This window comes from Sardina pilchardus, chromosome 14 (genome assembly GCF_963854185.1).
Source record: "Sardina pilchardus chromosome 14, fSarPil1.1, whole genome shotgun sequence".
NCBI lineage: Eukaryota > Metazoa > Chordata > Actinopteri > Clupeiformes > Clupeidae > Sardina > Sardina pilchardus.
The window spans coordinates 24813805-24841243 of NC_085007.1; the positions used below are offsets into that span (position 1 = coordinate 24813805).

General features: G+C 43.5%; 2 protein-coding genes across 5 annotated transcripts; one reads left to right on the top strand and one right to left on the bottom strand.

Annotated features, from left to right (window-relative positions):
• usp20 (ubiquitin specific peptidase 20) lies at positions 1 to 24627 on the bottom strand. 4 transcript variants are annotated; one of them, XM_062554320.1, is made up of 25 exons: positions 24551 to 24627; positions 23205 to 23304; positions 22975 to 23028; positions 22757 to 22819; positions 17784 to 17918; positions 17581 to 17683; positions 17313 to 17382; positions 16982 to 17095; positions 16404 to 16482; positions 14194 to 14710; positions 13530 to 13670; positions 11729 to 11841; positions 11154 to 11326; positions 10885 to 10979; positions 10495 to 10528; positions 10318 to 10363; positions 9928 to 10108; positions 9567 to 9693; positions 7270 to 7439; positions 6865 to 6946; positions 6590 to 6698; positions 6029 to 6131; positions 5471 to 5539; positions 4021 to 4179; positions 1 to 1873 (listed from the first exon to the last, which is right to left on the bottom strand). In XM_062554320.1, exons 2-24 carry the CDS (start codon positions 23283 to 23285, stop codon positions 4025 to 4027), a joined length of 2814 nt encoding a protein of 937 aa, XP_062410304.1. In that variant the 5' UTR covers positions 23286 to 23304; positions 24551 to 24627; the 3' UTR covers positions 1 to 1873; positions 4021 to 4024. The 4 variants fall into 4 exon arrangements, with proteins under 4 accessions (XP_062410304.1, XP_062410307.1, XP_062410308.1 ...); XM_062554323.1 differs by lacking the exon at positions 24551 to 24627 and adding an exon at positions 24060 to 24190; XM_062554321.1 differs by lacking the exon at positions 1 to 1873 and adding an exon at positions 1918 to 2217.
• Positions 24420 to 27407, top strand: c14h9orf78 (chromosome 14 C9orf78 homolog). The gene is made up of 9 exons (XM_062554325.1): positions 24420 to 24877; positions 25081 to 25140; positions 25254 to 25305; positions 25442 to 25512; positions 25597 to 25677; positions 25860 to 26057; positions 26360 to 26496; positions 26736 to 26834; positions 27096 to 27407. Exons 1-9 carry the CDS (start codon positions 24795 to 24797, stop codon positions 27185 to 27187), a joined length of 873 nt encoding a protein of 290 aa, XP_062410309.1. The 5' UTR covers positions 24420 to 24794; the 3' UTR covers positions 27188 to 27407.
• The last annotated feature ends 32 nt before the right edge of the window (positions 27408 to 27439 follow it).

Sequence of the window (27439 nt, forward strand, 5' to 3'; positions counted from 1 at the left end):
AAAGAACAGGCTTTATTCACTCTCAATTTCAATACAGTTAAACAGACAATAAACAGACACTCGAAAAAAAGCTTAGTCAACCTTGACTGCAATATGCCGGCATTAAAACTGTGATCACCTGGGACTTCAACCAAAGACACTGTTATACAATATCTATTAGTTCACTAGGTCAAGTCTTGACATTAATTTGAAATGTAATGGCTATGTCATATGTCATCAATGTTCACGGATAGAGAGATACACTCAATAAGTTTAACAAAGATCATTCTAATTAAGCTCTTTAATAGTAGAATTTAGTGCCACACTCCTTTCAGTTATACACACTAGATATTGACCAACATTGCACGTGCCCAGTAAGTGATTGAAACAAAAGAAGGAAAAAAAAAAGAACAGAAAAGAAAACGCCGGATAATCTCCAGGCAAGTTTTGGAAATCGAAACCAGATGTTGAACTTTCTCTTTGGTGAACTCAACCACAATAGAAGCCAGCAACTGGCTACGGTCTTCTTCGGCATCAGATCAGAAATGGCAGGAACGAGGCTTTGAGTCTCTAACTTGGTTGAGTCTGACGGGGGCCTGCTGGTTTGTTGAGATGAGGTGTGTTCATTCAAACTAATCAAAGTATACAATGACTCAGCCATCGACTAGCCTCAACCTGCCTATAGAACACCATGGCTGAGAACAACGCGTCCATGCGTTTATAAGGTTTCAGTATTCGGTGACAAAATTCGAATGAAACATCAAGACACAACAGAAGCAAGAGGAACTGAGCAACTGATGCTTCATTGGCCTGTGACGCATTCTGACCCCCGCGATAAGGACAAGCTGTACAACTGTGAAAGGCCAGATTGTGAATCATCTCGGCATTTTTCAACGCAATAATTGTGTCGTCTGCAACTTTGAAAATGGCCCTAATTCTGTTAAAAAAAAAAACCCACCATGACCTACAGAACCCTTTCTCCGTTTTTACCCGTACTCTGACATTCCCCATTATGAGGGGAATGCCTCAGGACAGTACCTCGACTAGCCTCTCTCACTGTACAACACCCTTAATCAATCCTGACTCAAGGGCTGCCGGACTTGTGCACTGCCAGGCAAAAATAAATAGGCGAGATGAAGCACTCTCTCCTCAGGTCTGAGTCAGCTGGCAGACATGCTGTACGCATGAGGCGGGGTTAGTGTCCAGAGCAGCAGTCAGTCACCAGGCAGCAGCTGTAGAGCTTTCATCATCCACCCCCGGAGAGCCCCACAGTAGGCTCCTCAAAGGCAGATGAAAACTGTGTGTGTGTGTGTGTGTCTGTGTGTGTGTCTGTGTGTGTGTGTGTGTGTGTGTGTGTGTGTGTGTGTGTGTGTGTGTGTGTGTGTGTGTGTGTGTGTGTGTGTGTGTGTGTGTGTGTGTGTGTGTGTGTGTGCGCGTGCGTGTGTACGCGTAGTGTGTTCTGTAAGTTGTCTGTAAGTCGCAGGTATATACATTTAAGTGTCTTTGTAGAAATCCTCTTTTTTCGGGCTCACTCTCAACAAGTTTGCCAGTGCGTGATTAAGTCTCTCCCCTCCCTCTCTGCTCTTCCTCCCTCGGCCTCTCTTCCAGAGTGTGGTCTCAAATACTCCTTCGTTATCGTTAACGCGTACTCGTCATCTATGCAACAACGTACTGTGGCCTAATCTAGGAGTAATGTAGCGAGCACGGCGGCGGCTCCTCTCCTCTCGCGCAGGTGAGAAAAGCCCCTGGGGGATGGGTGCTCCAGCGATGCTGTGGAGTGAAGGCTTCAGTGAGGGAGAGGAGGGGTGGTGGTGGAGGAGGTGGAGGAGGAGGTGGAGGTGGTGGTGGTGGCGGAGCGGTGCGGGCGGGGCGGGGGGTACATGCCTCGACCTGCCTGGGGAAAAATCAATCACGAACAACAATGTTATTACATTAATGGGATTATAATGGAGCAAATACAGAAGAAATAATAACAGCCTTAATTACGGCAATTAGACACACAAACACACTCAGAAACACTCACAGAAATACACTCAGACACAGTCGGACACATACACACACACACACGCACACACGCACGCACACACACAGCTATTCTGCTGACTGAAGAGAGTGGTAGAGAGTGTTGAATGCTGAGTGAGTGTTGCTTGGAATTCTCAGCAGGAGCGTTGAGCAGGAATACAACAGGATCCAGGATCTTGCGTTAGCAGCAGGAGGTTTACACGAGCGTAGGGGGAGCTAAGGAATAATCACAGGGGATCAGGAATTTGACGTCAGTGGCCTTAAACAAAAACAACCTGAGTTGGGGGTTGGGGGGGACACGCTTGAATCATGAAGTAAAGACTTCTGGGAAACGCCTCTGATCATTAGCAGCTGTTTAGTCATCTCAAAGTGTGTTTGTGTCTGTGTGTGTGTGTGTGTGTGTGTGTGTGTGAGAGAGAGAGTGTGCGTGTGTGTGAGAGAGTGTGTGTGTGTGTGTGTGTGTGTGTGTGTGAGAGAGAGTGTGTGCAGCTATGTGTTGTAATTGCTCCTCCAGATGTTCCCAGGTTTTCTTGACCCTTCACGGGAAGTCATTAGCACGAATGTATGCATTCACCAACCACAGTTCATCCACACACAGTTGAGATTTTGTAGTAACTCAAGACGCCGTATGATGCATGTGTTGGCAATGGCATAGGCTTTTGTTCTGAAAATGCTTACTCGTCGTCTAGTGCCGACTGGCAAGGGATCCATATAAATAAAGATGTCGGCAATGTTTTCACTGATCCAACACATGCCTTAGACCTTGTGTTTTTGAAACCTGGCTGGGCCAATTCCATGACCACTGGGATAGTGAATGACCTCACTTGGTAGTCGTTCACTTCCAAGCGTGTAATGTGTGCAAACAATTAGTGTGGCCGATACAACTATCCGCTCACTACTGAACACTGCTAAAACCTAGAAGGAGAGGTGCAAACACAAACCAAAGTCAAGGTGCAGGCAACTAGATTTAAAGCATGCGATCTGAAGAAGGCCATAAAGGCTGAAATATTACCGCTGTATTAAAAAACTGACTTATAACTCGGAGTGTGCGGGATCTCTCTCTCTAACTAAACACTGCTAAAACCATCTTATTAACCCTAAAAAAAACCCTGTTCTGTTTTTACACATTTTACTAAGGTTTTTAAATATGAAATAACTACATAAGCCATGAAGTTCCCACCTGGACATTCTCATAAATGATTCATTACAAGTGTATAAATGTTATATCCTGTGGAAAAAATAACTCTGATAACTACTCTTTAACTGCACAACCAGTAGGAGACTCACAGGCGGCCCAACGGCAGACCTTGTTCTGCAATCCCCATCATTGGTATGAGTGATGCCAACAGGAAGGAGAGGAGATTGAATCACCAGATGCATCTGCAGAAGATGGCTACCAGTGAATATCAACACTAGGCAGGACCGGACGTGGGCCTGCTGCGCATCTGAAGAACTGAGATGAACATCTATTTTGCGGCTGGCGAGCTATTCTGCAATTAACATGTTCATACACTGAAATAGAAAGTCCTTGGGTGAAATGGGCCGACCTAACTGATTGGGATCAGATAAGAGAAGGTGTGTTTGTGTGTGTCCTTGTCTCTGTGCTATGTGTCATAAATATTTGTGCCGGTGAGTTGTGTGTTTGTATGTGCTTGACTTGTGTATGGACACTTGTATCAACTCCAAGCTGATAAAATGTTACCCACTTGCTAATTGTTCTTGTGTTTGCGAGTCTTTACATGTGAACAGATTTGCTTTACGTGGACTGCAACTGTGTGGACTAGGCAAGCCAAAAGACTAGTAAAGTACTGCTCCATTTCTGCAACAATGGTAGTGCATCCATTTGGAGATGCAAGAAGGTCAAATAGCACCAGGCTTTCAGTGTAAGATCGGACTTGTTTAAGCATGTAACATACTTCCATCAAGGGTTGTAAAATAAAAGCATTAAAGTGTGTGTGTGTGTGTGTGTGTGTGTGTCTGTGTGTGTGTGCGCGTGTGTGTGTGTTTACTGGGACTCACTCTTTCAGAGTGCCCTGGTCTCTGCCTCTATCTTGCGCTCTCCGTGGCCGTCGGGCTCCTGGGGAATGACCGCCTGTCTGACGGCGATCTCAGGGCCTCCACCGTAGATGCTGAGCAGGTACTGCCACGTCTCCTCAGAGATCTGACCATAGTCTGCTCCTACAACACACACACACACACACACACACACACACACACACGTTTGTGAGTTCATATTCTGAGTCGATCCCCTTGTTGCTGGGGTGGTAGACAGACATACATACACACACATGCAAACACACACACACACACACACACACACAAACACACACACACACACACACACACAAACACACACACGCATGCACATACACACACACAAGTTATGAGTTCATATAGTTCATAGTTCATATTCTGACTAGATCCCCTAGTTGCTGGGGTGGTAGTATCTTCATGTTTACTTAATGTGCTATTCAAAAAAGACATAGCAACAAACAAACAAATACATAGAATACAGATATGCATAAACACTCTCTCTCCCACACGCGCGCGCACACACACACACACACACATACAGAGATAGTTCCATAGAACCGTCACCATCACAGGAAAATATTGTTGTAAATAAGATGTACTATGCAAAACACACAGACACCATGGAATGCCCAATAACACAATAACACAACGGGAAAAGAGGTTAATGAGTCACTGTTATTGATAATGATCTGCTCTTTAACACAGAACAGTATATACACATGCAAATGTAATGATAGCCAGTTCCTAGCTGTGCGGTATGTTCTTTAGTAAACCTTCCTTCCAACGCCTTAAAGCAACACCCCTCTTTTCCTCTGTTGCAAACACGCAATTTGTTTATCCAGCAAATAACGATGTCCACAGACAAGATAGAGTGTGTTGCATGATGTTATGAAGTATGATGTATTGCAACATCGAAGCAGGTACATAGTGCAGTTATAGCCGATAGAGGGCCACGAAGTGAATGAAGAAGTGCCGTTCACCCTGTTACGAGTTGATGAACCTCTGAAATGATTATGGAAACACTATTCTAACGTACAAAAAAACTGTTTAGTGTTGCTTTAAGAGTCGTGCTAGCGAGGGACCTAACAGCCGGGGCTTTTAGCTTAATTGCTAGTCCGCTCGATTTCCGATCCAAAGTGTTGAGTGTGTGCGAGTTCATGTCCGGGTTCAACACAACGCCGGTTACACAAACAAAGCAGTACTGACCAGAGTAACCCTCACAAAGACACACGAGCATAGTCAGATAGTCAGTCACACACACACACACACACACACACACACTCACACTCACACTCACACACACACACACACACACACACTCACACTCACACTCACACTCACACTCACACTCACACTCACACTCACACACTCACACACTCACACACTCACACACTCACACACACACACACACACACACACACACACAGAATCCAACCTTGTTTGAGCTGTATGTGCCCCCCCTTCATCACAGCGATCTTGCTGTTGTCAATGGGGCCTGGGGGCTCTGGGGAGAGAGACATCACAATTAGTGAACAGGACAGATAACAATAGGCCTCTTCTAACACTCAGTACGTTTACATGTTCACAGTTAAGTCAAGCAACAGTTACAGACTAGCTCAACTTGGGGATTCGCGTGAACCACAGTCTGAGCCATAACCCTTAACCGTAACTACTAAGTACGTGGATTAACCGACTAAGGACTAATGCTGACTAATAAATTGAAAAGTTGCCAACAAGTCTGCCAACACCTAACACAGTTTGCCAAATTGGATGATTAACGGTTTCTTAGGAAGCTATAGCATATAATACTCAGTTCCGAGCGAGTGATTGCGTCATGTAGACAGGGTCAATTTTCAAAAAATCAGAACCCCGAAGGCATAATGTGTCAAAACTCTCAAATTGGATGATTAACGGTTTCTTGAGAAGCTATAGTATATAATATTCAGTTCCGAGCGAGTGCTTGCGTCATGTGTCTGCAGGGGTATGAACGCACCGTTATCTTTGCCCTTGACAAAACTCTCCCACTCTCTGAACCACTGCATGCTGATGCACAAGATCACGGTGGGAGCCTCCTCTGCCTGAAACTCCTTATTTAGCTGAGGACGGAGAGACGGACAGATAGATAAGAGAGAGAGACAAGAGAGAGAGAGCTTTAACATTCCTATTAAGTCACTTCACCACTTTCAGGATTACACCCATGAAATATTTGACAACGTTAAAATGGCAATAGATAAGGCTTGCACAATTGGGTAAAGCAATACTGAAAGCAAGGAAAAGACACCTCTTACATTCCTCTCTGAAAAAAAAGAAAAAAAAGAAGTGGGATTCCCCAGGGGAATAATGATACAACATAATATATTGCATTGATGTAGTGCCTTTCTAAAACTACAGGTCTCTTTACAAATGTCGTAATTTCCCCCAAACTTTCAACTCCACATGCACTCTGTTATCACAGAGAAAGAGAGGTACACAAGTGATCTTTCTTCCTTTTTGTCTTTCACACACTCCTCTTTTGCTCATGCACACCCTTTGACACATATGGATGCACGTCTACCTTGATAAAAGTGTCAATCTCCATCTTCCTGCGTTTGGCAAGAGCCTCAATCTCTACTTGACAGATAGCACACAGGTAGAGGTGGTTCACGGCAGGCCCGCCACCAAAACTGAGAGACAGAGAAAAAAAAGAAAAAAAAAACAGATACAGAAAACCGCTAATGATTTTGTGGGAATGTGGAGAAGAGAGCATGTCTTCGCAGTCAGATTACACTCACAGACGCTGCCAAATAACACCACCAATTAAGCTCTTTCCCAATCACACCAGTGGGTTACCTGTTGTAGAGATACTCCCAGACATTCTGGGGAAGGATCACCACAAGGTCGTCGATGTAGTGGTACTTAGTGGGAGGAATTCCTGAACAATAGCACAACCTCAGTTACCATGCAATAATATTACAAGTATGGATAAAGAGGGACAAATCACCAGAATGTACTGTGTGTATGTGGGTGAATGGGTCAAAGAAGAGGCCACACAGACAACCGATCCATGCAATTTTTACATAATAACAAAATAAACTATTGGTGCTTGAAAGCATACAAAATATATGAGTGTACTTTTGTGGTTCGTGCTTTATATGTGTGGAGGATATCTGTTTGCGTCTTTACTTGTAGGTCTCTGTACATGAGTGAGTGTGTGTGTGTGTGTGTGTGTGTGTGTGTGAGTGTGTGTCTCCTGACCTCCGTGCTGACACAGGAATGTGTGGTTGCTGATGGGGCCGGGCTCGGTGAAGGTGTTGAACTTGTTGAGCCACTCCCTGGAGATGTAGAACTGCAGCAGGCTGGGCTCCTTGAGGTTGGCCAGCGCCACCACCTTCTGCCGCTCACGCACCGACTCCTCACTGCTCTTCCTAAAGCATGCACAGACACACACATACGGACATACACATGAACTGACCTTACTTGCACATGCACTTTTATCTATCTCATGCACTTTTATCTATTTTATTTATCTATTTATTGATACTGCACATGCCATTTGGCACTCAATGTTGCTTTTATACTTAGTGCATATGGCATTGTGTTAGTTTTTCTTTTTACTATTATTCTATGGCTTTATACCGGGTCCTGAGTACTAATTTCGAACCACAAACATGTAAATGTGAACTGGTACGACAATAAAAATTCCTTGAATCCTTGAAAAATAAAAATTCCTTGAACAGACATACATGGTCTTTATTGTCCTCAGACAGGGATTCCCAAACTGTGGTGGTACGCGAGCTGCTTCTAAAGGGTACGCGAGATGAAAAGGGCTATGGCGGAGAGGTGTTAAAATGAACTTTTGAAATCTTTTGCAATTAATTCATGAATAAATAAATAAATAATTTAGAATCTGGTCATAATGATATGGAAACATGAAATTAAAGGATATCATCTGTAAACTCCACAGTAGGCTATGTTTTCATTAAAAAAGGGCGGCTTACATCAATAAAACGTGTTACGTTTCTATGTGTCGGATGGTGGGGGTCCGTGAGTCGAATCAGGATGTAGGTGGGAGTCTGGATGTATGCTGGAAATAAATTTGGGAACCGCTGTTCTAAGGGGATATTCATTTTCACACATCAGCACAAGTTCCCCAATGCAGGTACGGAAGCTAGGCACAGCACCACATAGAACATCAATTCCCTTCTACAGTCCCAGGTGCATAAGAAGAACCAACAAACCCATCAAATGACAAACAGAACATACAAGGTCACAGAACAGCAGGGGCTGATGGATCCATCCATCAATTGGTTGATGACGAGCAGAGATGGCAGAAGGATCAAAATTCAGAGAGACAGAGAGAGAGAGAGAGAGAAGACATGATGTATGGATGGATGGAGAGAAAGGAAGAGAAAAAACAGTTCAGAAAAAGGAAGAGGAGAGGAGAATGAGAGAAAATGAGATCAGCCAGAGAGAGAGAGAGAGAGAGTGAGAGAGAGAGAGAGGGAGAAGACATGATATATGAATGGATGGAGAGACAGGAAGAAAAAAAACAGTTCAGAAAAAGGAAGAGGAGAGGGGAATGAGAGAAAAGGAGAGCAAACAGAGAGAGAGAGAGAGAGAGAGAGAGAGAGAGAGAGAGAGAGAGAGAGAGAGAGAGAGAGAGAGAGTCCATGCCGGATGTGGGGGAGTGAGGTAGAGGACGACAGATGGCCAGACTGGTGAGTGTGTGGGCTTTGACCTAATATTCAACAGTGAGTGTGTGCATGCCAGCACAGAGGAGGCTCAGGAGCGGACGCTTGGCGCCCCTGGTGGACACCGGAACACAGTGGGCAACATCGAGGGCACTGCCAACTGTCCGGCACTCAACACAAATCACTGGAGCGAGAGTGAGCTACTGCCTCTACATACTCTTGCACCCCTTTCCTTGAGGCAAATGACGAGGGCTTTCACAATATTTGGGTAGACATTCCTGACAAATATCATGTGACTTTACACAGTGATTTAGACGCTGTGATTTAGATAGCGTAGTCTGACCATTATGTATTCTCCCTCCCACTCACCATTATCATTCACCATGGGCAAGATCAGACAACTGAATCCATGTTACATATACTGAATGGCTACAATTTCTATTCATTGGACATTATATAAAAACAAATCTAACATCCAGCCACCACACTAATTGCTTTGTTAAACCCGAAATGTTCTCACTGTGCCACACACAGATGGCTGTGTTTTTATGATACAAATGCCACCAGACCTAAATATAGCTGTCGCTGATGAGAGCAATAGGTATGTGCAATAGGAAAGTAAACTGATGTTTTGATCCATATCTGGAGGAAGCCTATTTAACAAAGCTGGTGAAATATCAGCCTCTTGTGCTGCAAATTTGCAGTCTTGGCTCCAGTCCAAATATCAATATCTTGTGCCTGTACTTGGCAGTTTGGGTCACTTACTGTACACCGGCAGGTAACTAGAGATCTTAGCATAGTTGCAGTGTGTGTGTGTGTGTGTGTGTATCAGTGTGTGATGGCTTGCCTCTGAGATCTCACCTGTAGAACAGGACGTAGGCCTCCGCGTTCTGCACCACAGTTTCATGCACCTCGGTCACGTACTGGTCATCAAACTCATACCACTGGCCATTAATCACATTCTGGCAGTAGGCTATGTAGTGACCACCTGAGAGAGAGAGACAGATGGACGGAGGAGATGAAAACCGAAAGGAAGGAAGCAAAGGATGAAGGAGAAAAAAACGGGTAGAGTGACAGAAGAATATGATTGCTACATAATAGGAACTATGGCCAAATTTGATGAGAGACATCTACAGGTGTCAGTCTCAAAGCTTTTTTAATACCCTCCGGGTGTGTGTGAGTCAGCTCCACAACCACAATCTGACAAATCCATCTCACTCACTGCCTGCGGTGCCGTGGTGACAGATGACGGACAGGAGGTCATAGGTTGTAATCTGAGAGGGACTGTCTTTGGCCAGGAAAGGTCGAAGGTCGAGGCCCTCTAATGGAAACGACACGTGGCTGTTTATCTTGAAGGAGTACATGACCTCGTGTCTAAAGCGCTTCAGGTGAATGCAGAGAATCTGAGTGCCAAGTGCAACCACACACACACACACACACACACACACACACACACACACACACACACACACACACACACACACACACACACACACACACACACACACACACACACACACACACACACACACACAAGTTAATATCATTTGAAATAATAATAATAAAAAAATGCACAAAACTGTAAAATGATGGTGAATGCATACTCACTCACCTCAGGTAGTCTTACTACTTTGCAGTATTTGATTCCATTCCTTAACCTGAGGATGTGGAAACAGGTAATCACTCATAAATCAAAGAGCAGGTGAACTCATCAACCTGATGTCTACCGCTACACAGTCTTGAGTTGCCACCAGCAGAAAACCTGACATAAAATAGGTTGGGTGCTTACTTTTTACATCTTTCACAGCTGTACATGTTGTCACCTGCAGAGAGGAATAGGCAAATGATTACACTCTCTCTTACACTGCTCTCTCATTCAACCATCATGTTATTTCCCAAGTGCAGTAATCGTTTCTCCACTCTCACTCTGGGAGGACCCACTCTGGAGGTCATATCTCTGTCAAGTCTCTCTCTCAATCTTTCTGGTGTGTGTGTTACTCTTCATTTTCACTGGAATGTGATTAAAATAATAATAATAACAATAATAATAATGTTTATTTATAGATCGCTTTTCTAAACATAGTTTCAAAGTGCTTTACGTATATACTGTAAAAGAAAAAAAAACTGAACAAAAACAACACAAAAATGAAATGATAGTCAGTGTTGGTCCTGTTCACACCTTTCAGTTCGTCTGCAGCGAAGAAGGCAGCGAGGCAGTCCTCCAGGGTCACCATTGGCCCCCAAAACCAGCTGGGGATGCAGGAGACCACAAACCTGCCACAGACCACACACAACCATATGAGATGGAGAGAGAGAGAGAGAGAGAGAGAGAGAGAGAGAGTATCAATAGGATATACATGATGGTGTGTGTATAAGTGTGTAGGTGTGTCTGGTGTTTGTGCAATATATATAGTATATATAGTGTGTGCACTGCATTAGCCCTCTTACTTGCGTATGGAGTCCATAATGAAGGAGATCCAGCCCTGAGTGGCGTAGGTGTCCGCGCATACGCCTGTCTTGGCCGGGGCGTTCTGGTGGATGGAAGAGTGCAGCTTGGCTAGGTCCTCTTTCCCTGGAATCGGCAGGGACAAGTCCTGAAATGTCTCCACCGTGGTGGAAACCTAGAAGCAGAAGAGTAACGTTAGTAGGCACCTCGAGTGAAACATTACTGGCCCTAACTGCATTGCCTACTTACTTCATCAGTATCATTGCTACGCTACACAAATTAAGCCCTAAGCTAGTCATTATTTATTTGGACTATCCTTAGTTTCAACAAAAACACTTGTCCTTGCAGTCTGGAGTTCTCATGGAGTTCTCATGTTTACAAAAACATTAGAGGACTAAATTGAGACAAAATTCAGAGAGATGCGTCACTACACAAAGCATATATGTGACTCAGACTGATTCATTCTACACACCGTATGGAAGCTTTGCAGTGTCCAAGGAAATACATTTTAACTGTAAGATCACATGACCATGCTGCCCTCTGCTGGCTAAAAGGCAAAGTACAATGGCCAACTCACCCTGTCGCATGTCAGACACTGAACTAGACTCAAAATAGAACCATCGAAGATATCCGAGATCACGCTCCGGTAGCGAGACTGCTTCTTCTTCCTGGGGCCCATGATAGCCTGAGCTGCAGAGGGAAGGCTGCTTATAAATCATGGCACAAGGTGATCCTGATCTCATTGCCTAAATACTTCTACAAAACTAAAAAAAACCTAGTAAAAATGCACCTAGTATATGATGTTATGTGATGAAAAATGTATCACCTGTATTGAGCTATCTTGGAATGAAAGTGTCCATAAAACAAATGTACTAACAACCCTATTTCCAAACAACTAAAAGTTGGGACTGTGTAAAATGTAAATAAAAACAGAATGTGATCATCTGCAAATCACGTGAACCAATGTTTAGTTGCATAAAGAATCAACATATCAAATGAAACATACACAACAAATCAAATGAAACCGACAAATTGTACTATTTTACGTGCACTCATTTGGAATTCGATGCCAGCAACACATCTCAAAAATGTTGGGACAGGGTAAACAAAAGGCTGGAAGAGTTGTGCAATATAAAGTCAACACAAGGAGGAACATTGTGCAACTAGTGAGGTTAACTGGCACCACAGATGAGAATCAAAAGAGCATTCCAGAGAAGTTTAGTCTCTCAGAAGCAAAGATGCAAAGGCATTCACCTCTTTGTGAAAAAAAAACTATGTGAGAAAATAATGCAACACTATAAGAATAATGCATCTAATTGTAAAATTGCAAAGAATTTGGCGATTTCATCAACTATAGTACAGATACAGTATTCATATTCAGAAAACCCAGAGAAATCGCAAGACACAAGGCACAGGGTTAAAAATCAATACGGGATTGCTATTATGTTGGGGGCCTTAGATGACACTACATTAAAAACAGACCTGTTTCTGTAATGAACATCATTGCACTGCCTTAGGAAAACATCTGATAACATCATCCATACACACAATGTGATACTCCATCCACAAACGCTGGTTAAAACTTTATAGACAAAATAAGAACCCATATTTGACATGATCCAGACATCCTGCCATCTTCTCTGGGCCCAAACTCATGGAAGACAGACCAAGGCAAAGTGGGAAACTGTCTTGTGGTTAATACAATAAAGGACTCCACATCCTCAAGGCTAAAGAGTAGAGGGCCCATCCAACTTGCTATTAATGCACAGTTCAATGTACAGTTCTGTTGCTATTTAAATTACACAGCGTCCCACAACTATTTTGGAAATACAGTAAGGAGGTAATAGCATAAATCTGCCATTATAGTATAGATGTGTAAACCATCAGGATCAAGGACCATCCACATTTTCAATGATAACGTCCACTGCTCTGAAAGTGTCGTTCAACAATATCGTTCTTCATGTCGTCATTGTGTTTGTGCGCTGACATTCTCATGAGCTAGAGTGATAGATATCATTATCGTTACAGTTAGCGTAGCCTCTGTCACACAAAACTGGAGTATGAGGCTGAAGCTCTCTGAGGTAAAAGGAGTCAACGTTCTCACATACAGTACAGTGTTTTTAATACCATGCACCAATACCACTTCATGGGGAACATCCTTTATTTCTATGACAGAAAAGCCACCTCGTAAATACTACCCTGGTATTATCAAGCACATGAACATACAGGAAATGCTCATCCTCATACTGCAATATGGGTGCATTCCTACTGAGAAGGTCTGTTCAGAACCCTCAGAGAAGTACTTCATAGGAGGCCCTGAGTGCATTAAGGACCCTGAGGCCAATCAGTGGCTGGCTAACTGATTGGCTGTGGCTTACCTTTCTTGAGGGAGTAGGCTGACCTCAGGGGGCTGGACCTGGGTGGGCTGCTGGAGAGCTTGGGATGGAGCTCCTGGACGGTGGGGGCGGGACTACAGGGCCGTGACGGAGGATGGTGCATCGACGCCTCGTTATCAGGCTCTGAGGAGAGAGATTGGACACGTCCAAATCAGATATCTCAGGCTTCATGGGTGAGCTCTGCACACAAGCAGGAAGTTGGGTAACTTGCAATATGAGAACATGTGAGAGTGTGGCTGTGACTGAGTCTGCACATTTGTGAGCGTGTGTGTGTTTACTCATTTACATATTTAATGTACTTTTATTCAAAGCGACTTGCATGCATATAGAGTCAATCTCCATAGAGCAACTAGGGGATCTAGTCAGAATATGAACTCACAACCTGTCTGTGTGTGTGTGTGTGTGTGTGTGTGTTTGTAAAACAAGACATAGGCCTGTGTCGGTACCAGTATCTACATGCTACACCGATGCGTAATATGATTATGAACAGAATATGAACTCACAACTTGTCTGTGTGTGTGTGTGTGTGTGTGTGTGTGCGTGCGCGTGTGTGTCTGTGACCTGTGTCTGTACTAGTATCAACACGCTGCACCAATGTCTCCAGCAGTCCCTGATATTGTGTGTAATATCCATGTGCATGTCCCACCTGTGGTGCTGTTGGCTGGTGCCTGGTTGGGAGTGCTGCTGGGCACCGGCGTCTCCTCCGGCTCCCTCTCCCCCGGGCCCTCCTGAGCGGCGGCCGTGTCCACGTCCGCGTCCTCGTCCATCTCCTGGGAGGCCCCGCGGAGCGGCGACCCCGACACCCTGCGCTCCTTCAGCCGCTCCTTCTCCGAGATCCCCCCGCCGGTGGCGGTGGCGGTGGAGGTGGCGGTGGTGGCGGTGGACGCAGGGGCCATGCGCACGCCGCCGCACTCGTCCTGGATGAGCAGCTCGGCCTCTCCGGCCCCGCGGCCCTCCGGCCCCTCCCCGCTGCTGGAGCCCGAGTCGCAGGACAGGAAGTCGTCCTCCGAGGGGCTGCGCTCGTCGTCCCGCGCCCCCGTCCCGCCGTCGCCCGCCTCCGCGCCCGAGTCGCCCATGGCACCCCCGCCGCCGCTCTCCCTCAGGGGCTCTTTCAGCTCCTCGTGCAGCTGGTCCATCAGGCAGCGCAGGAACTCCTGCGTGTCCTGACCACAGCAGAGTGGACACAACGCAGTCAGCAGGTGTGTGTGGGGGCTGCCATAGAACTGCAACCATGTTTGCACTAAATTGCTTTTATCCAACTATATATGTGTGTTACAGGGGAGCTACACCAGGCGCATAACTGAAACGTTCCGTTCGCCAAGCGTATGTTGCAGCAGTTAATAATCACTATAATCAATGTAAGTAGCTACACCAGACGCGACAGTGGCACATACATTCGAAAAAAATAGACCAGTCTTCTAAAATGGATTTTACGCATCGCGAACGGAGCGCTTCAGTTACGCGTCTGGTGTAGCTCCCCTGTAAGATCTGTGTTTCCCAACCTTTTTTCCTTGCCATGCCTAGCCCGACCTGAAGGTTGCTTACGCCAGTTCAGAGGTCAGAGGTAATAAAGAGCTACATGAATTTAAAGCAACACCATGTAAGTTTTGCTCTCGGGGTCCCCCTACAGTTGGGAAACGGCCATTTCTTATATATGTCGTAAAATCTGTCACGGTTACACCAGAAGTTAGACATAGCGTACACGTACAGTATAGGCTAGAGTTGAGGCTGCACATTAAATATTACTGTAAATTATGTGGTAGCCTACTACGATACCAGTTATGTGATACATTTGTAAAACTAGGCTTTCAGCTCAGGTCTGTGCACGTTCTCGGTATTGGGATGATGTTGGTCATTGTTGGTCAATTACTTATTTAAAAAAAAAAAACGATTACGATATTTATGAGCAATAGCGTAGCCTAATCTAGGGTGGTCATTTTTAGTGTCTTTATAACATAAAAAAAAAAATCGATGGTCACCAGATATTGTATTCTATGGTAGGCTATTCACGTCCATAGTGGCATATATTTGCACGCCCAAAATGTTTGGAGAGGCAGAGCTCTTATAATATGATGACAGAATCTTACACGTGATAACTTTGTTTTTCAAGATAATTGTTTGATCAGTAGCCTATAGGCGGTAGATTTACACGTTGAGCTATAACTAGCACACATAACCAGCTCCCGTGCAGTTTGGTTGGCAGCATGATGACACTAGAATCTAGTGACTAGATGACGGAGCTAGGATACACGTGCTTTTGTTGATAAGCCGATTTCTGCAGGAGGAGTTCTCACGTCTTGGGCAAACTCGGACTGCCTGCGTTGCGTGTGAAATGTAGGCTATAGCTATTCCAGGTAGCCTAGCCCATAGCATGCATTTCAGCATATCATCATATGAATATAATTTCATGGGTTTTATTTATTTCAAACGCCAAAAGATCACGTAGCTCATGTTTATAAGGCATCAACTGTCTATTCAACGCTCGCACAGAATTTGAGGAAGTGGTGGAGGAAGTGTGCCCTATATGCCGTAAAGCAGTCGAATTTTGTAGTTCTTTGGTTCGTACCGGTTCGTACCCGAACCCCAAAAGGTTGAAAAACTCCATGGTGTTGCTTTAAATGTGGAACAAAAATAAATGTTTAAATTTGGATTATACTGTAGTTTTGATTTTCCAACTGGGTGTGTTATTGGGATTTTTTAATGTGCGCAAATATAATTTAGGTAATCTCACAACCTCAGCCCAGGCAACATTGTGCGGACTCCCTGCAATCTCTGGTGACCCCTAATGGGGTCCCCGCACCCCAGGTTGGGGACCACTGCGTTTGATCCATGTCAATGCGTCTTATGGATCATCACCTGTTGGGCGTAGCCCCGAAACATGGGATTTACCAGCTTGATACCATGAGACAGATTGGTGGGGACAACATAACTAGGCCTGGAGAAGTAGGGAGAAAAAAGAAAGAAAGAAAGAAAGAAAGAAAGAACAAAAGAAATCTTAACAGTGCAAGCACTTTGTTGCATCATTCTGCAGGCATTTTAAAATAGATTGTTGCTTTATGCTGGATGACTAACAGTGCAAATGCTGCAAAAACTAGCGGAATAGGAATATTCTAATTCACTCAGCATGAGGTGCCTTAACCATCTGCAAACCTGAACAGCTTAAGATATTGAATACCATATCCTACTCAATACTGTAGTTCTTGCAGTAAGTGACTGTACACTGGTCATACATAATTATTGTCATATATGCTACATGTACAGTATCTGAAGATCTGCTGTGTGTGATAACTTTGACTGAGATCACATATCTAAAGACCTCAGTAAGTTACACGAGGGTGCTAAATGCAGCATTGCAGAAACGTTATTACGTAACAGTTTCTCTCTTGAACAAAGCTATGGAGAGAAGTGATGTCTCATAGGAATGCACCAGCTACCGTTTCTTGTGCCAAAGCTCTGAAATGAGCTTCTGGTAGCTCTTGCACAGGGCCGGCTTCTTATCGGTGCGGACCAGTCCGCTGCAGTCCAGGAAGAACTGGGTTAAAGGAGGGCTGGAAAAATAAACAAGCGAGTGAATGTGTTAGTAAAGAAGGCAAAATAACTGGAAAAAATAGAGAGAGAATGAGAGACCCAGGATACGTTGTGCATTGTGCAAAACAAACAGGGCTATGGTCCCACACAACAGTGAAACAGTGTTGGCATCGCTCCTCCAAATGCAGTAAAGTCAAACGTCTAGGACGGACTCGAGAGAACAGGAAGTGGCCTCACCAGTTGGAGAGGGCCTGCAGGGCAGCGTTCATGTAACACGAGTTCCCGATGTTCTTCATCCCCGTGAGACCTGTGGGAAGGAGGCAGTCGGGGGAACAGTGAAATTTAGTATGACACACCACACCGCTCAAGTCCTCTGTTGTGTTCCTCTTCCCCCCTGACCTCTTCCCCAGAAATACAGCACGCTCCTATCGTGAAGGGCAACCGGAGCACATTCGGGGAGGGCGAGACTGTCTGCCCGTCACAAATAAGCTGAGCGCTCGTTCACCTCTTGGTTTGAGCTCGTCCTCCTCCGACTCGGACTCGTCTTCGTCGGCCACGGCGATGGGCACAGCTTTCAAGGGATGACTGGTCGCATGAAGTAAGGGATCCTGAAGCAGAGTACCAAACAAAAACAAGTCTTTCTTTTTTTCTGGCACAGAGCTCTCACAAGTGACCTCAGGTGACCCCGCCCTCCCCGCGCTGGCCTACCTGCTCTCGGGACTTGCACTGGTGGGGGGCCGGCGCCGGAACCATGGGCCGCTGCTCCAGGAACACCTCCCGCTCACACACATAGCACCAGATCCGGAATGTGGTGAGGTTCACTGTCAGATGGTGCTTCTTTGCCTGGGGGGGGGGGGGGGGGGGCACAAACAACTGAGAAGTGAGTGCAGGAATTCAGAGAGCGTTTCGAGAGCCAAAACAGCTATTCTTTTGGGTCCCAATAAGGGGGTGAAAGCTCCACCTCCTAACTAACATGACATGGCTTTAAAGCCAGTTGTCCATATCTGATGAGAAATTCAAGCTCAGTTTACAAACATAAAGGAGCTGCAGTCACTAGCCTACTGAAAGGGCAGCTCCAAGCTTGCTGATGCATTCTCCTCCAGCTTGTTGAGCTTAGTTTAATAATATTGCCCACTGATACATATTTGATATGTAATGATCCTGATAAACTGAAATGAAATGTGTACAGTAGGCCTACTTATGCCATTTGACCTTGATCAGAACATGGAATGGCCTCCCTGATCCTAATCAATTTGACTTTAAACGTGGCCACTGCACTGAAACGGCTCTGTTGCCTGTGTCCTCTTATATATCTTGCTGTGTTGTGAGCACCTGTGAGAGGTACTTGATGCCCAAGACGAATTTCCCCTCTGGGACAATAAAGTTGATCGGATCGGATCTGATCTGCAACATAAGATCTCCCCTGCATAGTAGCTTGTATGCTATTCTTCATTTCTGAATTCTTCAATTTTGGATAAAGGTGTCTGCAAAGTATATAAATGCAAGGAAGTAAAACATATCAAGGGGATTTACAGTACAGGGTATAGTTAACATATGGTGTTGTCTTTCTATACGGGAGTCTACAGCTCTCATACTGATTGTTTGTGGCCTGGCTCCGTTTGCCATACAGCCTACTTTGTGAGGACACCAGAAGGTATGGAACTACATCTATGTCCAAATTATATTTAGCAAAATACATATATTTGTCTTATAAAACATAACCAAAGCGCATGTGTAGACTAAATGAAATGAATGATCAGTCCAAAGAGTCAAGCAGCCTTAAATTATGTTGTGTTCGTACCTCTAGGTCAAACACTGTTGTAAAATGCATTTGACTTTTGATTAAAAATCTTTATAACCAACTGTTTCTGTTTGAGCAGAAGGGATGGTCATGACGCACTGTCAGGATCATGTGGATAAACCTTGGCATGCTGATGGCTCATCCTGGATAAACTCCAGGTGCTAGAGCTGCGACTGTGGGGGATGTTGTGAAACGTACGTGTAGCATGAAGACAATGATGTAAATTAGCCTGAGGCTAACTTTGGTACAATGCATCAAATGGCAACATTTCTGTTTCAAAATATATGCTTTAAATTGTCCACGGTCCCTAATAAATAAAACAAAGAATAATAATAACAACAAATCTGTTAAGTTAATAATGTATTAAGACTGCCCTGATACATTTGGTTTTCAAACAATTACAACTAGCCTAATGAAATGGTATCATAAATAATTTACCCATTATTACACTAAATAATTCACGCTATATTGACCAAGCTATAAAATGTATGGCAACAATTACAATGATGTTGTAGAGGTCATAAAAGGATTGGTGTTGAAATAGACTCAACAAAAGCATAACAAAACACAGTAGACAAAAAAGAGATTTTCCCAAAGATATATATAAGCGGTTTTCCCCAAATCAACATTCTAATATCTTATTCTCCTCAGATCATCAAGAACACTCTTACACTGACTGCAGATTTAGTGAATATGTATGTGACCAGTGTATGCTTCTTTTTTCAGAATGGGTAGGGTTTCTCACCCTGAAGACTGTGAAGTGGAGTATAACTGGGACACATGTTATATCACTTTTATTTTCATTTTTTACTGTTTATTAGGCCTATTTGTGCCTTTGTTTGTTCATATCTGTCTGTGCTAGGTAATGGTATCCTGCATTCGTCTGACTGTTACTGATACAATCTTTTAATCAACCAACAGCCAATTACAATGCGGGATTCCCGATAATCAATCAAATAGCAGGGATTTAGCAGTCAATCAGAATGCTATAAGCCAATCAAATTACAGGGATTCAGCAGCCAAACACATAGTGAGATTCTACAGCATCAGAATGGCGAATTCCATTATCCAATCACATTGCAGGGTTCCTGCAGCCGATCAGACTGTAGGATTCCAACAGCCAAAAAGATGACAAGAATTCCAACCGCCATTCTTATTGCAGGGACACAGACACAGGGTTTCATTTATTAGGGGTCTTTACATTGCAAGCGGCAGGCTGCTCTTGGTTAAGGTAATGACCCAAAGATTTTTGCTGTGACCTGGTTGAACGACGATGGCACTTGCGTGAGCGGGAAAGTATAAGTATAAGTATATATACTCTTTTCATCCCGTGAGGGAAATTCAGTCTCTGCATTTATCCCAATCCGTGAATTAGTGAACAGACACAGCACACAGAATACACAGTCAGGTGAAGCACACACTAACCCGGAGCAGTGAGCTGCCTGCTCAACAGCGGCACTCGGGGAGCAGTGAGGAGTTAGGTGCCTTGCTGAAGGGCACTTCAGCCGTGGACTGGTCGGGGATCGAACCGGCAACCCTCCAGTTACAAGACTAAAGCCCTAACCAGTAGACCACGGCTGCCCCAAAGCAAAGCGACACACCAGTTCTTGCGCGAGCAAGCCCTTGAAAATCATGGGTTTCATAGTGCAGTGCAATGAGAACCCAACTTGAAGGGGCCTACACATTGCACGCGGCATGCGCTGTGCTCGCCAATAGGTTGCTTTTGGTTGAGATCATTTTGTTGTGCTTGCTGCCGGACTCAGCGCAACATATCTATGATTTACAGTGCAGCGGTGGAACTTTGACCGCGGCACGCACAAGAGCAGCAAAGTGGCAAAATGGCGCTTGCGCTGCACTTTGTTTGGTGCAGCAGCAGAAAAGTTCATGCGTGTGCAAGTCATTGAAAATAATGTGTTTCATAGCACAACGCTGCCATTTGTGCGTACAATGTGAGCTCCACTTGAGAGGGGTCGAAGTAAAGAGTTTTGGCAGCACAGAATCAGTGCACAGCACTGGTAGAAAGTCATGTTTGGATGATAATCATGTCTGATCTCAAGAATAAACAATGTCTCGGTATGCGGTTTGCTTGCATGAAATGTTTCTGTGGATTTTGTCAACAAAGTCAGGTATGCAATGGCTATTCAAAACGACAACTAGCCCAGGCTTCTTTGGACTTTGAATACATAAACGACAATCCCGACTGCAAAGTTCCAAACAAACACAGGTATGCACTGCAGTGGTTATTCAAAATGACATAAAAACGACAAGCAATAAATGGACACTTCGAATAGCCCTGGCTACTCTGGACTGTCTTTAGACTTTGAATAAATCAATGACGATTCCGACTGCAAGGTCCCAAACTGAAATGAGAGATAATGGTACTGCATATAAGGACGTTTCAGAATGCCACACATGCAAAGCATGATCAGCTACAGACAAAGGTGGCAGACAGAGTGTGATGTTGAGATGATGCATCATTCCAATGATTTGTCTTCTCGATTATTAAACATGAAGCCTTAAAACAGCTGTTGGGCATAAGCCATTTTGATGTGAAAAATGTCACATCAAATTTCTGTTCACTACACATTTATTACAATGTATTATAATATAATATTCAATATTCATTATTGAATGCCAAGGCTAGAATGATGTTTGCCCTCTCATCCTATTTTTAAAGCAGGCCTACCTGCAGGCATGCAATTAGCCTACAGGTCTTCTACAGGAATAGCATGTTTAAAAGGGCATTGCACTAGTCAAAATCAATTGGTGTAGCTTTTGTATTGGAGATGGGGATGCAAATGTGCATGCTTGAGTCGCATTAGCCAATGTATGGCAAATTTATGATACATTTCCTGTTTATGTGGGACACGATGTTTAAACATCTTGACATGATGAATACCAAATTTGACATAAATCAGATAACCGTCCAAGACGAGTGCGTCAAAGCATCTGAAACGTGTGTCAAAATGCATAAAATCTGAAATAACTCCCTTCCTGATCGGAGATACCAATGTATTGTACATGCAAAAGCTGTTTATCATGACGCACCCAACATGCCACTAGAAAGTAAAGCCACTACTTTGCCTGGGCATTGTCTACTGTACAACATCAAGCTCAGTTTGATGACATAGATTGAACAGATTGAAACATTCTACTGGAAGCCGTGGACAGAAAATTATAACAGAACGTGCAGAGTGCTTTGAGTTCAAGTGCGCCTTTTGGTAAGTATTGTTTTTTGACTTGCCAATGAAGTGCCAATCCAACAAAACATTCCTGAATTGTTCTCTTCTGGGCAACTGAAAGTTTTAGAAAAATATTTTGGTTTTAGAAAAATGTTATCATAACAAGGTTATGAGCCAGTCGTACAGTGTCGTGTTTCTCTGGAAAATGACAATGGTCACATAAAGGCTTAGAACGCCTCAGATGTATAGTCATTTGATGTCAAAAAGACACCAAAATGAAGTCCATGGAATACCCATAGCTGGGCTCTAATTAATTCCAGACCCTCCCAATGGTGTTACGCCTTCCAAATATTTGCCTATCCCTCACACATGCCTACCAAAATTGGTGTGTGTTGCAGTCATGGTGACCCCTGACAAAGTGGTGATCACATAAGGTAGCGTCATACAGTACCCAGAACACACCTGGGGCCAAGCCTCTGTTCCTATGAAGACTGATGTGAGCTTTTGCCCATGGGAAAAATACAAAAGCAAAGTCTTTGAAATAAATACATAAACAAATAAATGATAATAATCCTCACAGAAGCAATAGGGTTTTGCAAATCTCACCTTTCGTGCCGCTTATCAGCCTGCACCTCTGGCGAGAGAGAGAGCGAGAGAAGGCGAAAGAGAAAGATGAAAGATGGAGAGAGGTGTGTTACCTGAGCATGTATGGTGCTGTGGTCGGAATACGACTCTCCACAACCAACATAAGGGCAGTCACACTGTAGGGGGACAGCACAAACACATTTCAACTATATTTAAACGTCCCATTGAAAAATACATTTATGTAATATTTCATGAGTCATGCAGTAAGGATCACCATCATGTCCTTCACTGTCAATAACGTGGAAAAAAGCACCTTGAACATGAAACTCACCTGCAGACATGCCCAGAGGTTAGGACCACCCACTCCACATGACTGACAGGTCCCCTGAGAATATGTAGGCATAAATGTAAGTAATTACACATCAATGTTTACTCTTTAGTAACTATGGTACACAGTATGAAAGACAAAGATGCACTCTAAATACTACTTCATCATTGATTTGTACTAGATACCACCGGGGTCATTTATATGATGGCCATAGGCCTAACACAAACTCCTACCTTTGATTTCTGTAGGAGTTCTTCCTTTGTGACCTCACCAATACAATCCAGGTGAGGACACACTTCACCGTTATCAGCCATCTTCTATTTTCACTTTAATCTGTTAAAACCCAACATGAAGACAATAAAAATGATTTAATATTGGACATTATAAATGAACAATTTCGTTCTGGGATTTTAAATTTGTAGTCGAAGAATCTGACACAACTATCATGGGCTACATCTCCACAGGAATAGGCTTAACCAGATCTGTGAGTTTATGGACAAGACTCAGTCAAAACCTGACACATATGCAGCATGTTTAATTGACAATAAGAGAACATGAACAGTCTTTGCCAAACTGCACAAACACCAACACGAATGAGACGTGACTTGGGCTCTTGTCTTACTACATAATTTCTTCAATGGAGGCTCAGTGAAAGTGCTGTTTCATTCCTGGCACCGACAGTACTTGAAATCACAGGGCTAGCTTTAGTGCTGAACTCTCATTTCCAAATCAACAAGTTGTGCTCGTCATTAATAGCATTAGGCTACACACAGAATTCCATAATAATGAATTCTGGAAGGGAACAATCTAAACCACATGAACACTTCGTCACCAGGGTGGTATAAGCCGCCCAACTACGACAAATCCTATAACGCTACAATCATACAACACCTCCCTTACATACAATAACAAATAGCCAACGATAGAACACTACAATTGCCAGCTCCGTCTGTCATTACTCTGACATACAACAGCTTCTTTAACAAGATAAGAGGCCCTATTTTGCAACCCAAAACCGCAAATAAGACATTTAAATTCGTCTATGACATCGAACAACCATGCAATATCAAAACTGTGGCAACACTAACCTGTTCTAGGTGATCAGATCATAGGCGCTATGTTTATTCATTTCACGCCAAATGTCTGCATTTCAGATACAAACGTACTGTAGCTTATTAGCTGACAGAACCCCACAGATGATGCCCAGCCCACAACCCCCTCCCTCCGCCTCTTTTGCAGCATGGTTTTGCGTCAGTCTTGTTATGCTTCGAGGTGCTCACCCTCTTCAGTTTCCGTACCGGGGTACAAGCAAGTGAACGGGGACTGTTGAAAAGTTCACACGTGCCAAGTTCAAAATTAACCTAATTAAGATTGTGTTATGTTGCATTCCTATGACGTAGGCATCAACGTTAGCTGTCATCTAGGTGGCATGGCTAGCCCGTTACTCGTTTGCGTGGAAATAAAAATAGGCTGTAGGGAAAGCAGTAAAATGTATTCCACAACGGATACGTTGTGATAAAATCATACAAGGGCCCATCGACATATGATGTTATTCATTCTGACACGAGAAGAAGTGTACCTGGCTTATGTTTTCATCGGTGGCATCAGTGGTTTTACATTCCCCGGTGGCATCCCTGCGAACACAGAAGTGACGTCACTGATACGAACAGGAAGTTTGTATGTGAGGTCCGTCAGTCAGATCTGTCCTCCCTAAAATCCGTGGCGTTGCCAGTAATCTAAAACCGCGGTGTCGGATTCAAGACAAAACGACCTATATACCGAGTATATTAGTGTTTAATCAGAGGAAGACTCGACTCTAAAACATGCCATCTGGTAAGAATTTTAGAAGGAGGAGGGATGACTCATCAGACGAAGAGGAAGATGAAGAGATAACAACCGAAGTGAGGTGAGAAAAACAATAACGTTAGCCTACCTTTACTTTTGTCACCGAACAACAGATAGATAGCTACTTTATTGATTCCCAAGGGGAAATTCAACATGTTGTGACTATGTGTTTGATGATATTATATCACACACACACACACACACATACACATAACATGCGTGTATTACAACAGAATAATGTCAATGGGCTATTTTCTGTTCTAGATCTAAATTGGACGAAGTTAAAGAAATACAGAGTCTACGGAAAAGGCAAACTGGTGTCAGGTAAGTGCCTGTCCGTCTAAGCTAGGGTTGTGTACTAAGTATAAACGTTGTGTAGGCTACTGTGAAAATAAATATGTGTGGCATCGTCTTGAAAAAGCCCTCTTTTTTTACAGTATTGCCGCTCTTCTTGTTGGAGAGAAACTTCCTCTGGATGTTGAAATCGAAGTAAGTATAATCCATAGGCATTATAGCCTACAGATGTATTTAATGAGTCTTTTTTTTTTTTTTTTACCGAATGTAACGGCTCCGCATGGTTATGCATAGGCATGTGTTGACTAGACCGATTTGATCCTTGTTTCAGGATGACCCATTTAAAATGAAGACAGGAGGCATAGTTCACATGAAAAAAGTCAAAGACCGGAATAGGGACATGTAAGTAATCTGAAAGCAGTTGGCTTTACACTTAGTGCTTGACTTTGACTTTGTAGAATTGCCTAATTGGAACTTGTATTGCAGGACTGAAGATGAGAATGATGATCTTAACCTTGGGACGTCATTTTCTGCAGAAACCAACAGAAGAGATGAAGATGCTGACATGTATGTTAATTGCCCAGTTCTCTTTCTCTCTCACTCACTCTCTCTCTCTCTCTCTCTCTCACACACACACACACACACACACACACGCACACGCACACACACCATACATTTGTGACCAACTCCTTTCTCACTGAAGCCTTGTCCTCTCCTGGCTCCCCTGTTCTGGCTTCCCTCTTCCTCAGGATGAAATACATTGAGACAGAGCTGAAGAAGAAGAAAGGATTGGTAGAGGATGAGGAGCAGAAGGTCAAAGTAAAGAACCCAGAGGACCTGCTGTATGAGCTCCCAGAGAACATCCGTGTCAACTCCGCTAAGAAGACAGAGGAGATGTTGTCCAATCAAATGCTTAGTGGCATCCCAGAAGTGGACTTGGGAATTGAGTAAGTATATTTCATCATCAAGATTATCATCATTAGTGCCATACCAGTATCAAAACTACTCAAATCAGTATTGATGCCAACATATTCATTGCTCATTGGCTATTATCCCTGTACATTGTGGTCAGAGTCCTCCAATCAACATAGCCAACCATCATTAACTTCTTGTGTAGCAATGTAGCCTCACAATACCCATTGGATGCATCATCTAATACAAACAATAACCTCCACAACTATGACCTCTCTCTTAATGAATCTGCAATCACAATGAATGAAATTGCCCTTACTTCTCTCTTCCTCATTAGTGCAAAGATCAAGAACATCATCTTTACAGAAGAGGCCAAAGCAAAGCTCATTCAAGAACAGAAGAATAAAAAGAAAGATAATGGGACATCCTTTGTTCCTACAAACATTGCTGTGAATTATGTCCAGCACAACCGATGTGAGTACTACGAGCCTTGCATGAGAGTATATGGGCAAATCTGAATAACAGTCTTTGAGTAATATTATCTTGATGGACCATAGTAGTCTAACAAAGTTGCATTAACTGGTCTTACCATTTTTTTTAGTAACAAGTCTTGTTAACAGCCTTCACAATCAGGCCATTCAATTACAAATAGAGATTCTGTACAATATAATGGTCATCAGCTTGGATGGATCTTTGTGTTTGTTTTTTCTCAGTCTATCATGAGGATCATAATGCTCCCCAGAGGCGCCATCGAGAGGAACCCAAAGCCAGACCTCTTCGCGTAGGAGACACTGAGAAACCAGGACCTGAGAGTAAGGCCCACTCCCTCAACCAAACACATTTTAATCAACACAACAATTACCACCTCTGTGCCATCTGCTACGGCTTACCATACGCTTCAGGATAGAGCTGCATATTTGGAGGCAAACTTAGTTATGCACTTCAGCTATATAAGTCTCAGAGCATCTTAATTCAAAATGAAACCTTTTCTGTAGTAAAAGGCATTAATATTTTATTAGACCATTAGATAATACATGAGACGGTTAAAGTGATTGAATTTTCTCCCCACACAGTGTCACCACCACACCGCAAGAGGCCAAATAATGAGAAAGCAACAGATGACTACCACTACGAGAAGTTTAAGAAGATGAATCGTAGATACTGATGATCTGGACAATAATCTTGTCTTTTTTTTTTTTTTTTCCCCTTGTTTCTTGTTGTAAATAGTCTTTTTCACATGATGTAGAACATTGCCCCATAACCCATATTTGGTGTTGTATGATGTTCTTATGGTATTGATTTCAGAAGAGTATTTTAAGCATTATATCAGCAGACATTCATTTCATTCTAGCTTTTAGAATAAATCTCCCCCAAAAAACTTTGTACTCAGATGTTCTTGACTGATTGATGTAAACAG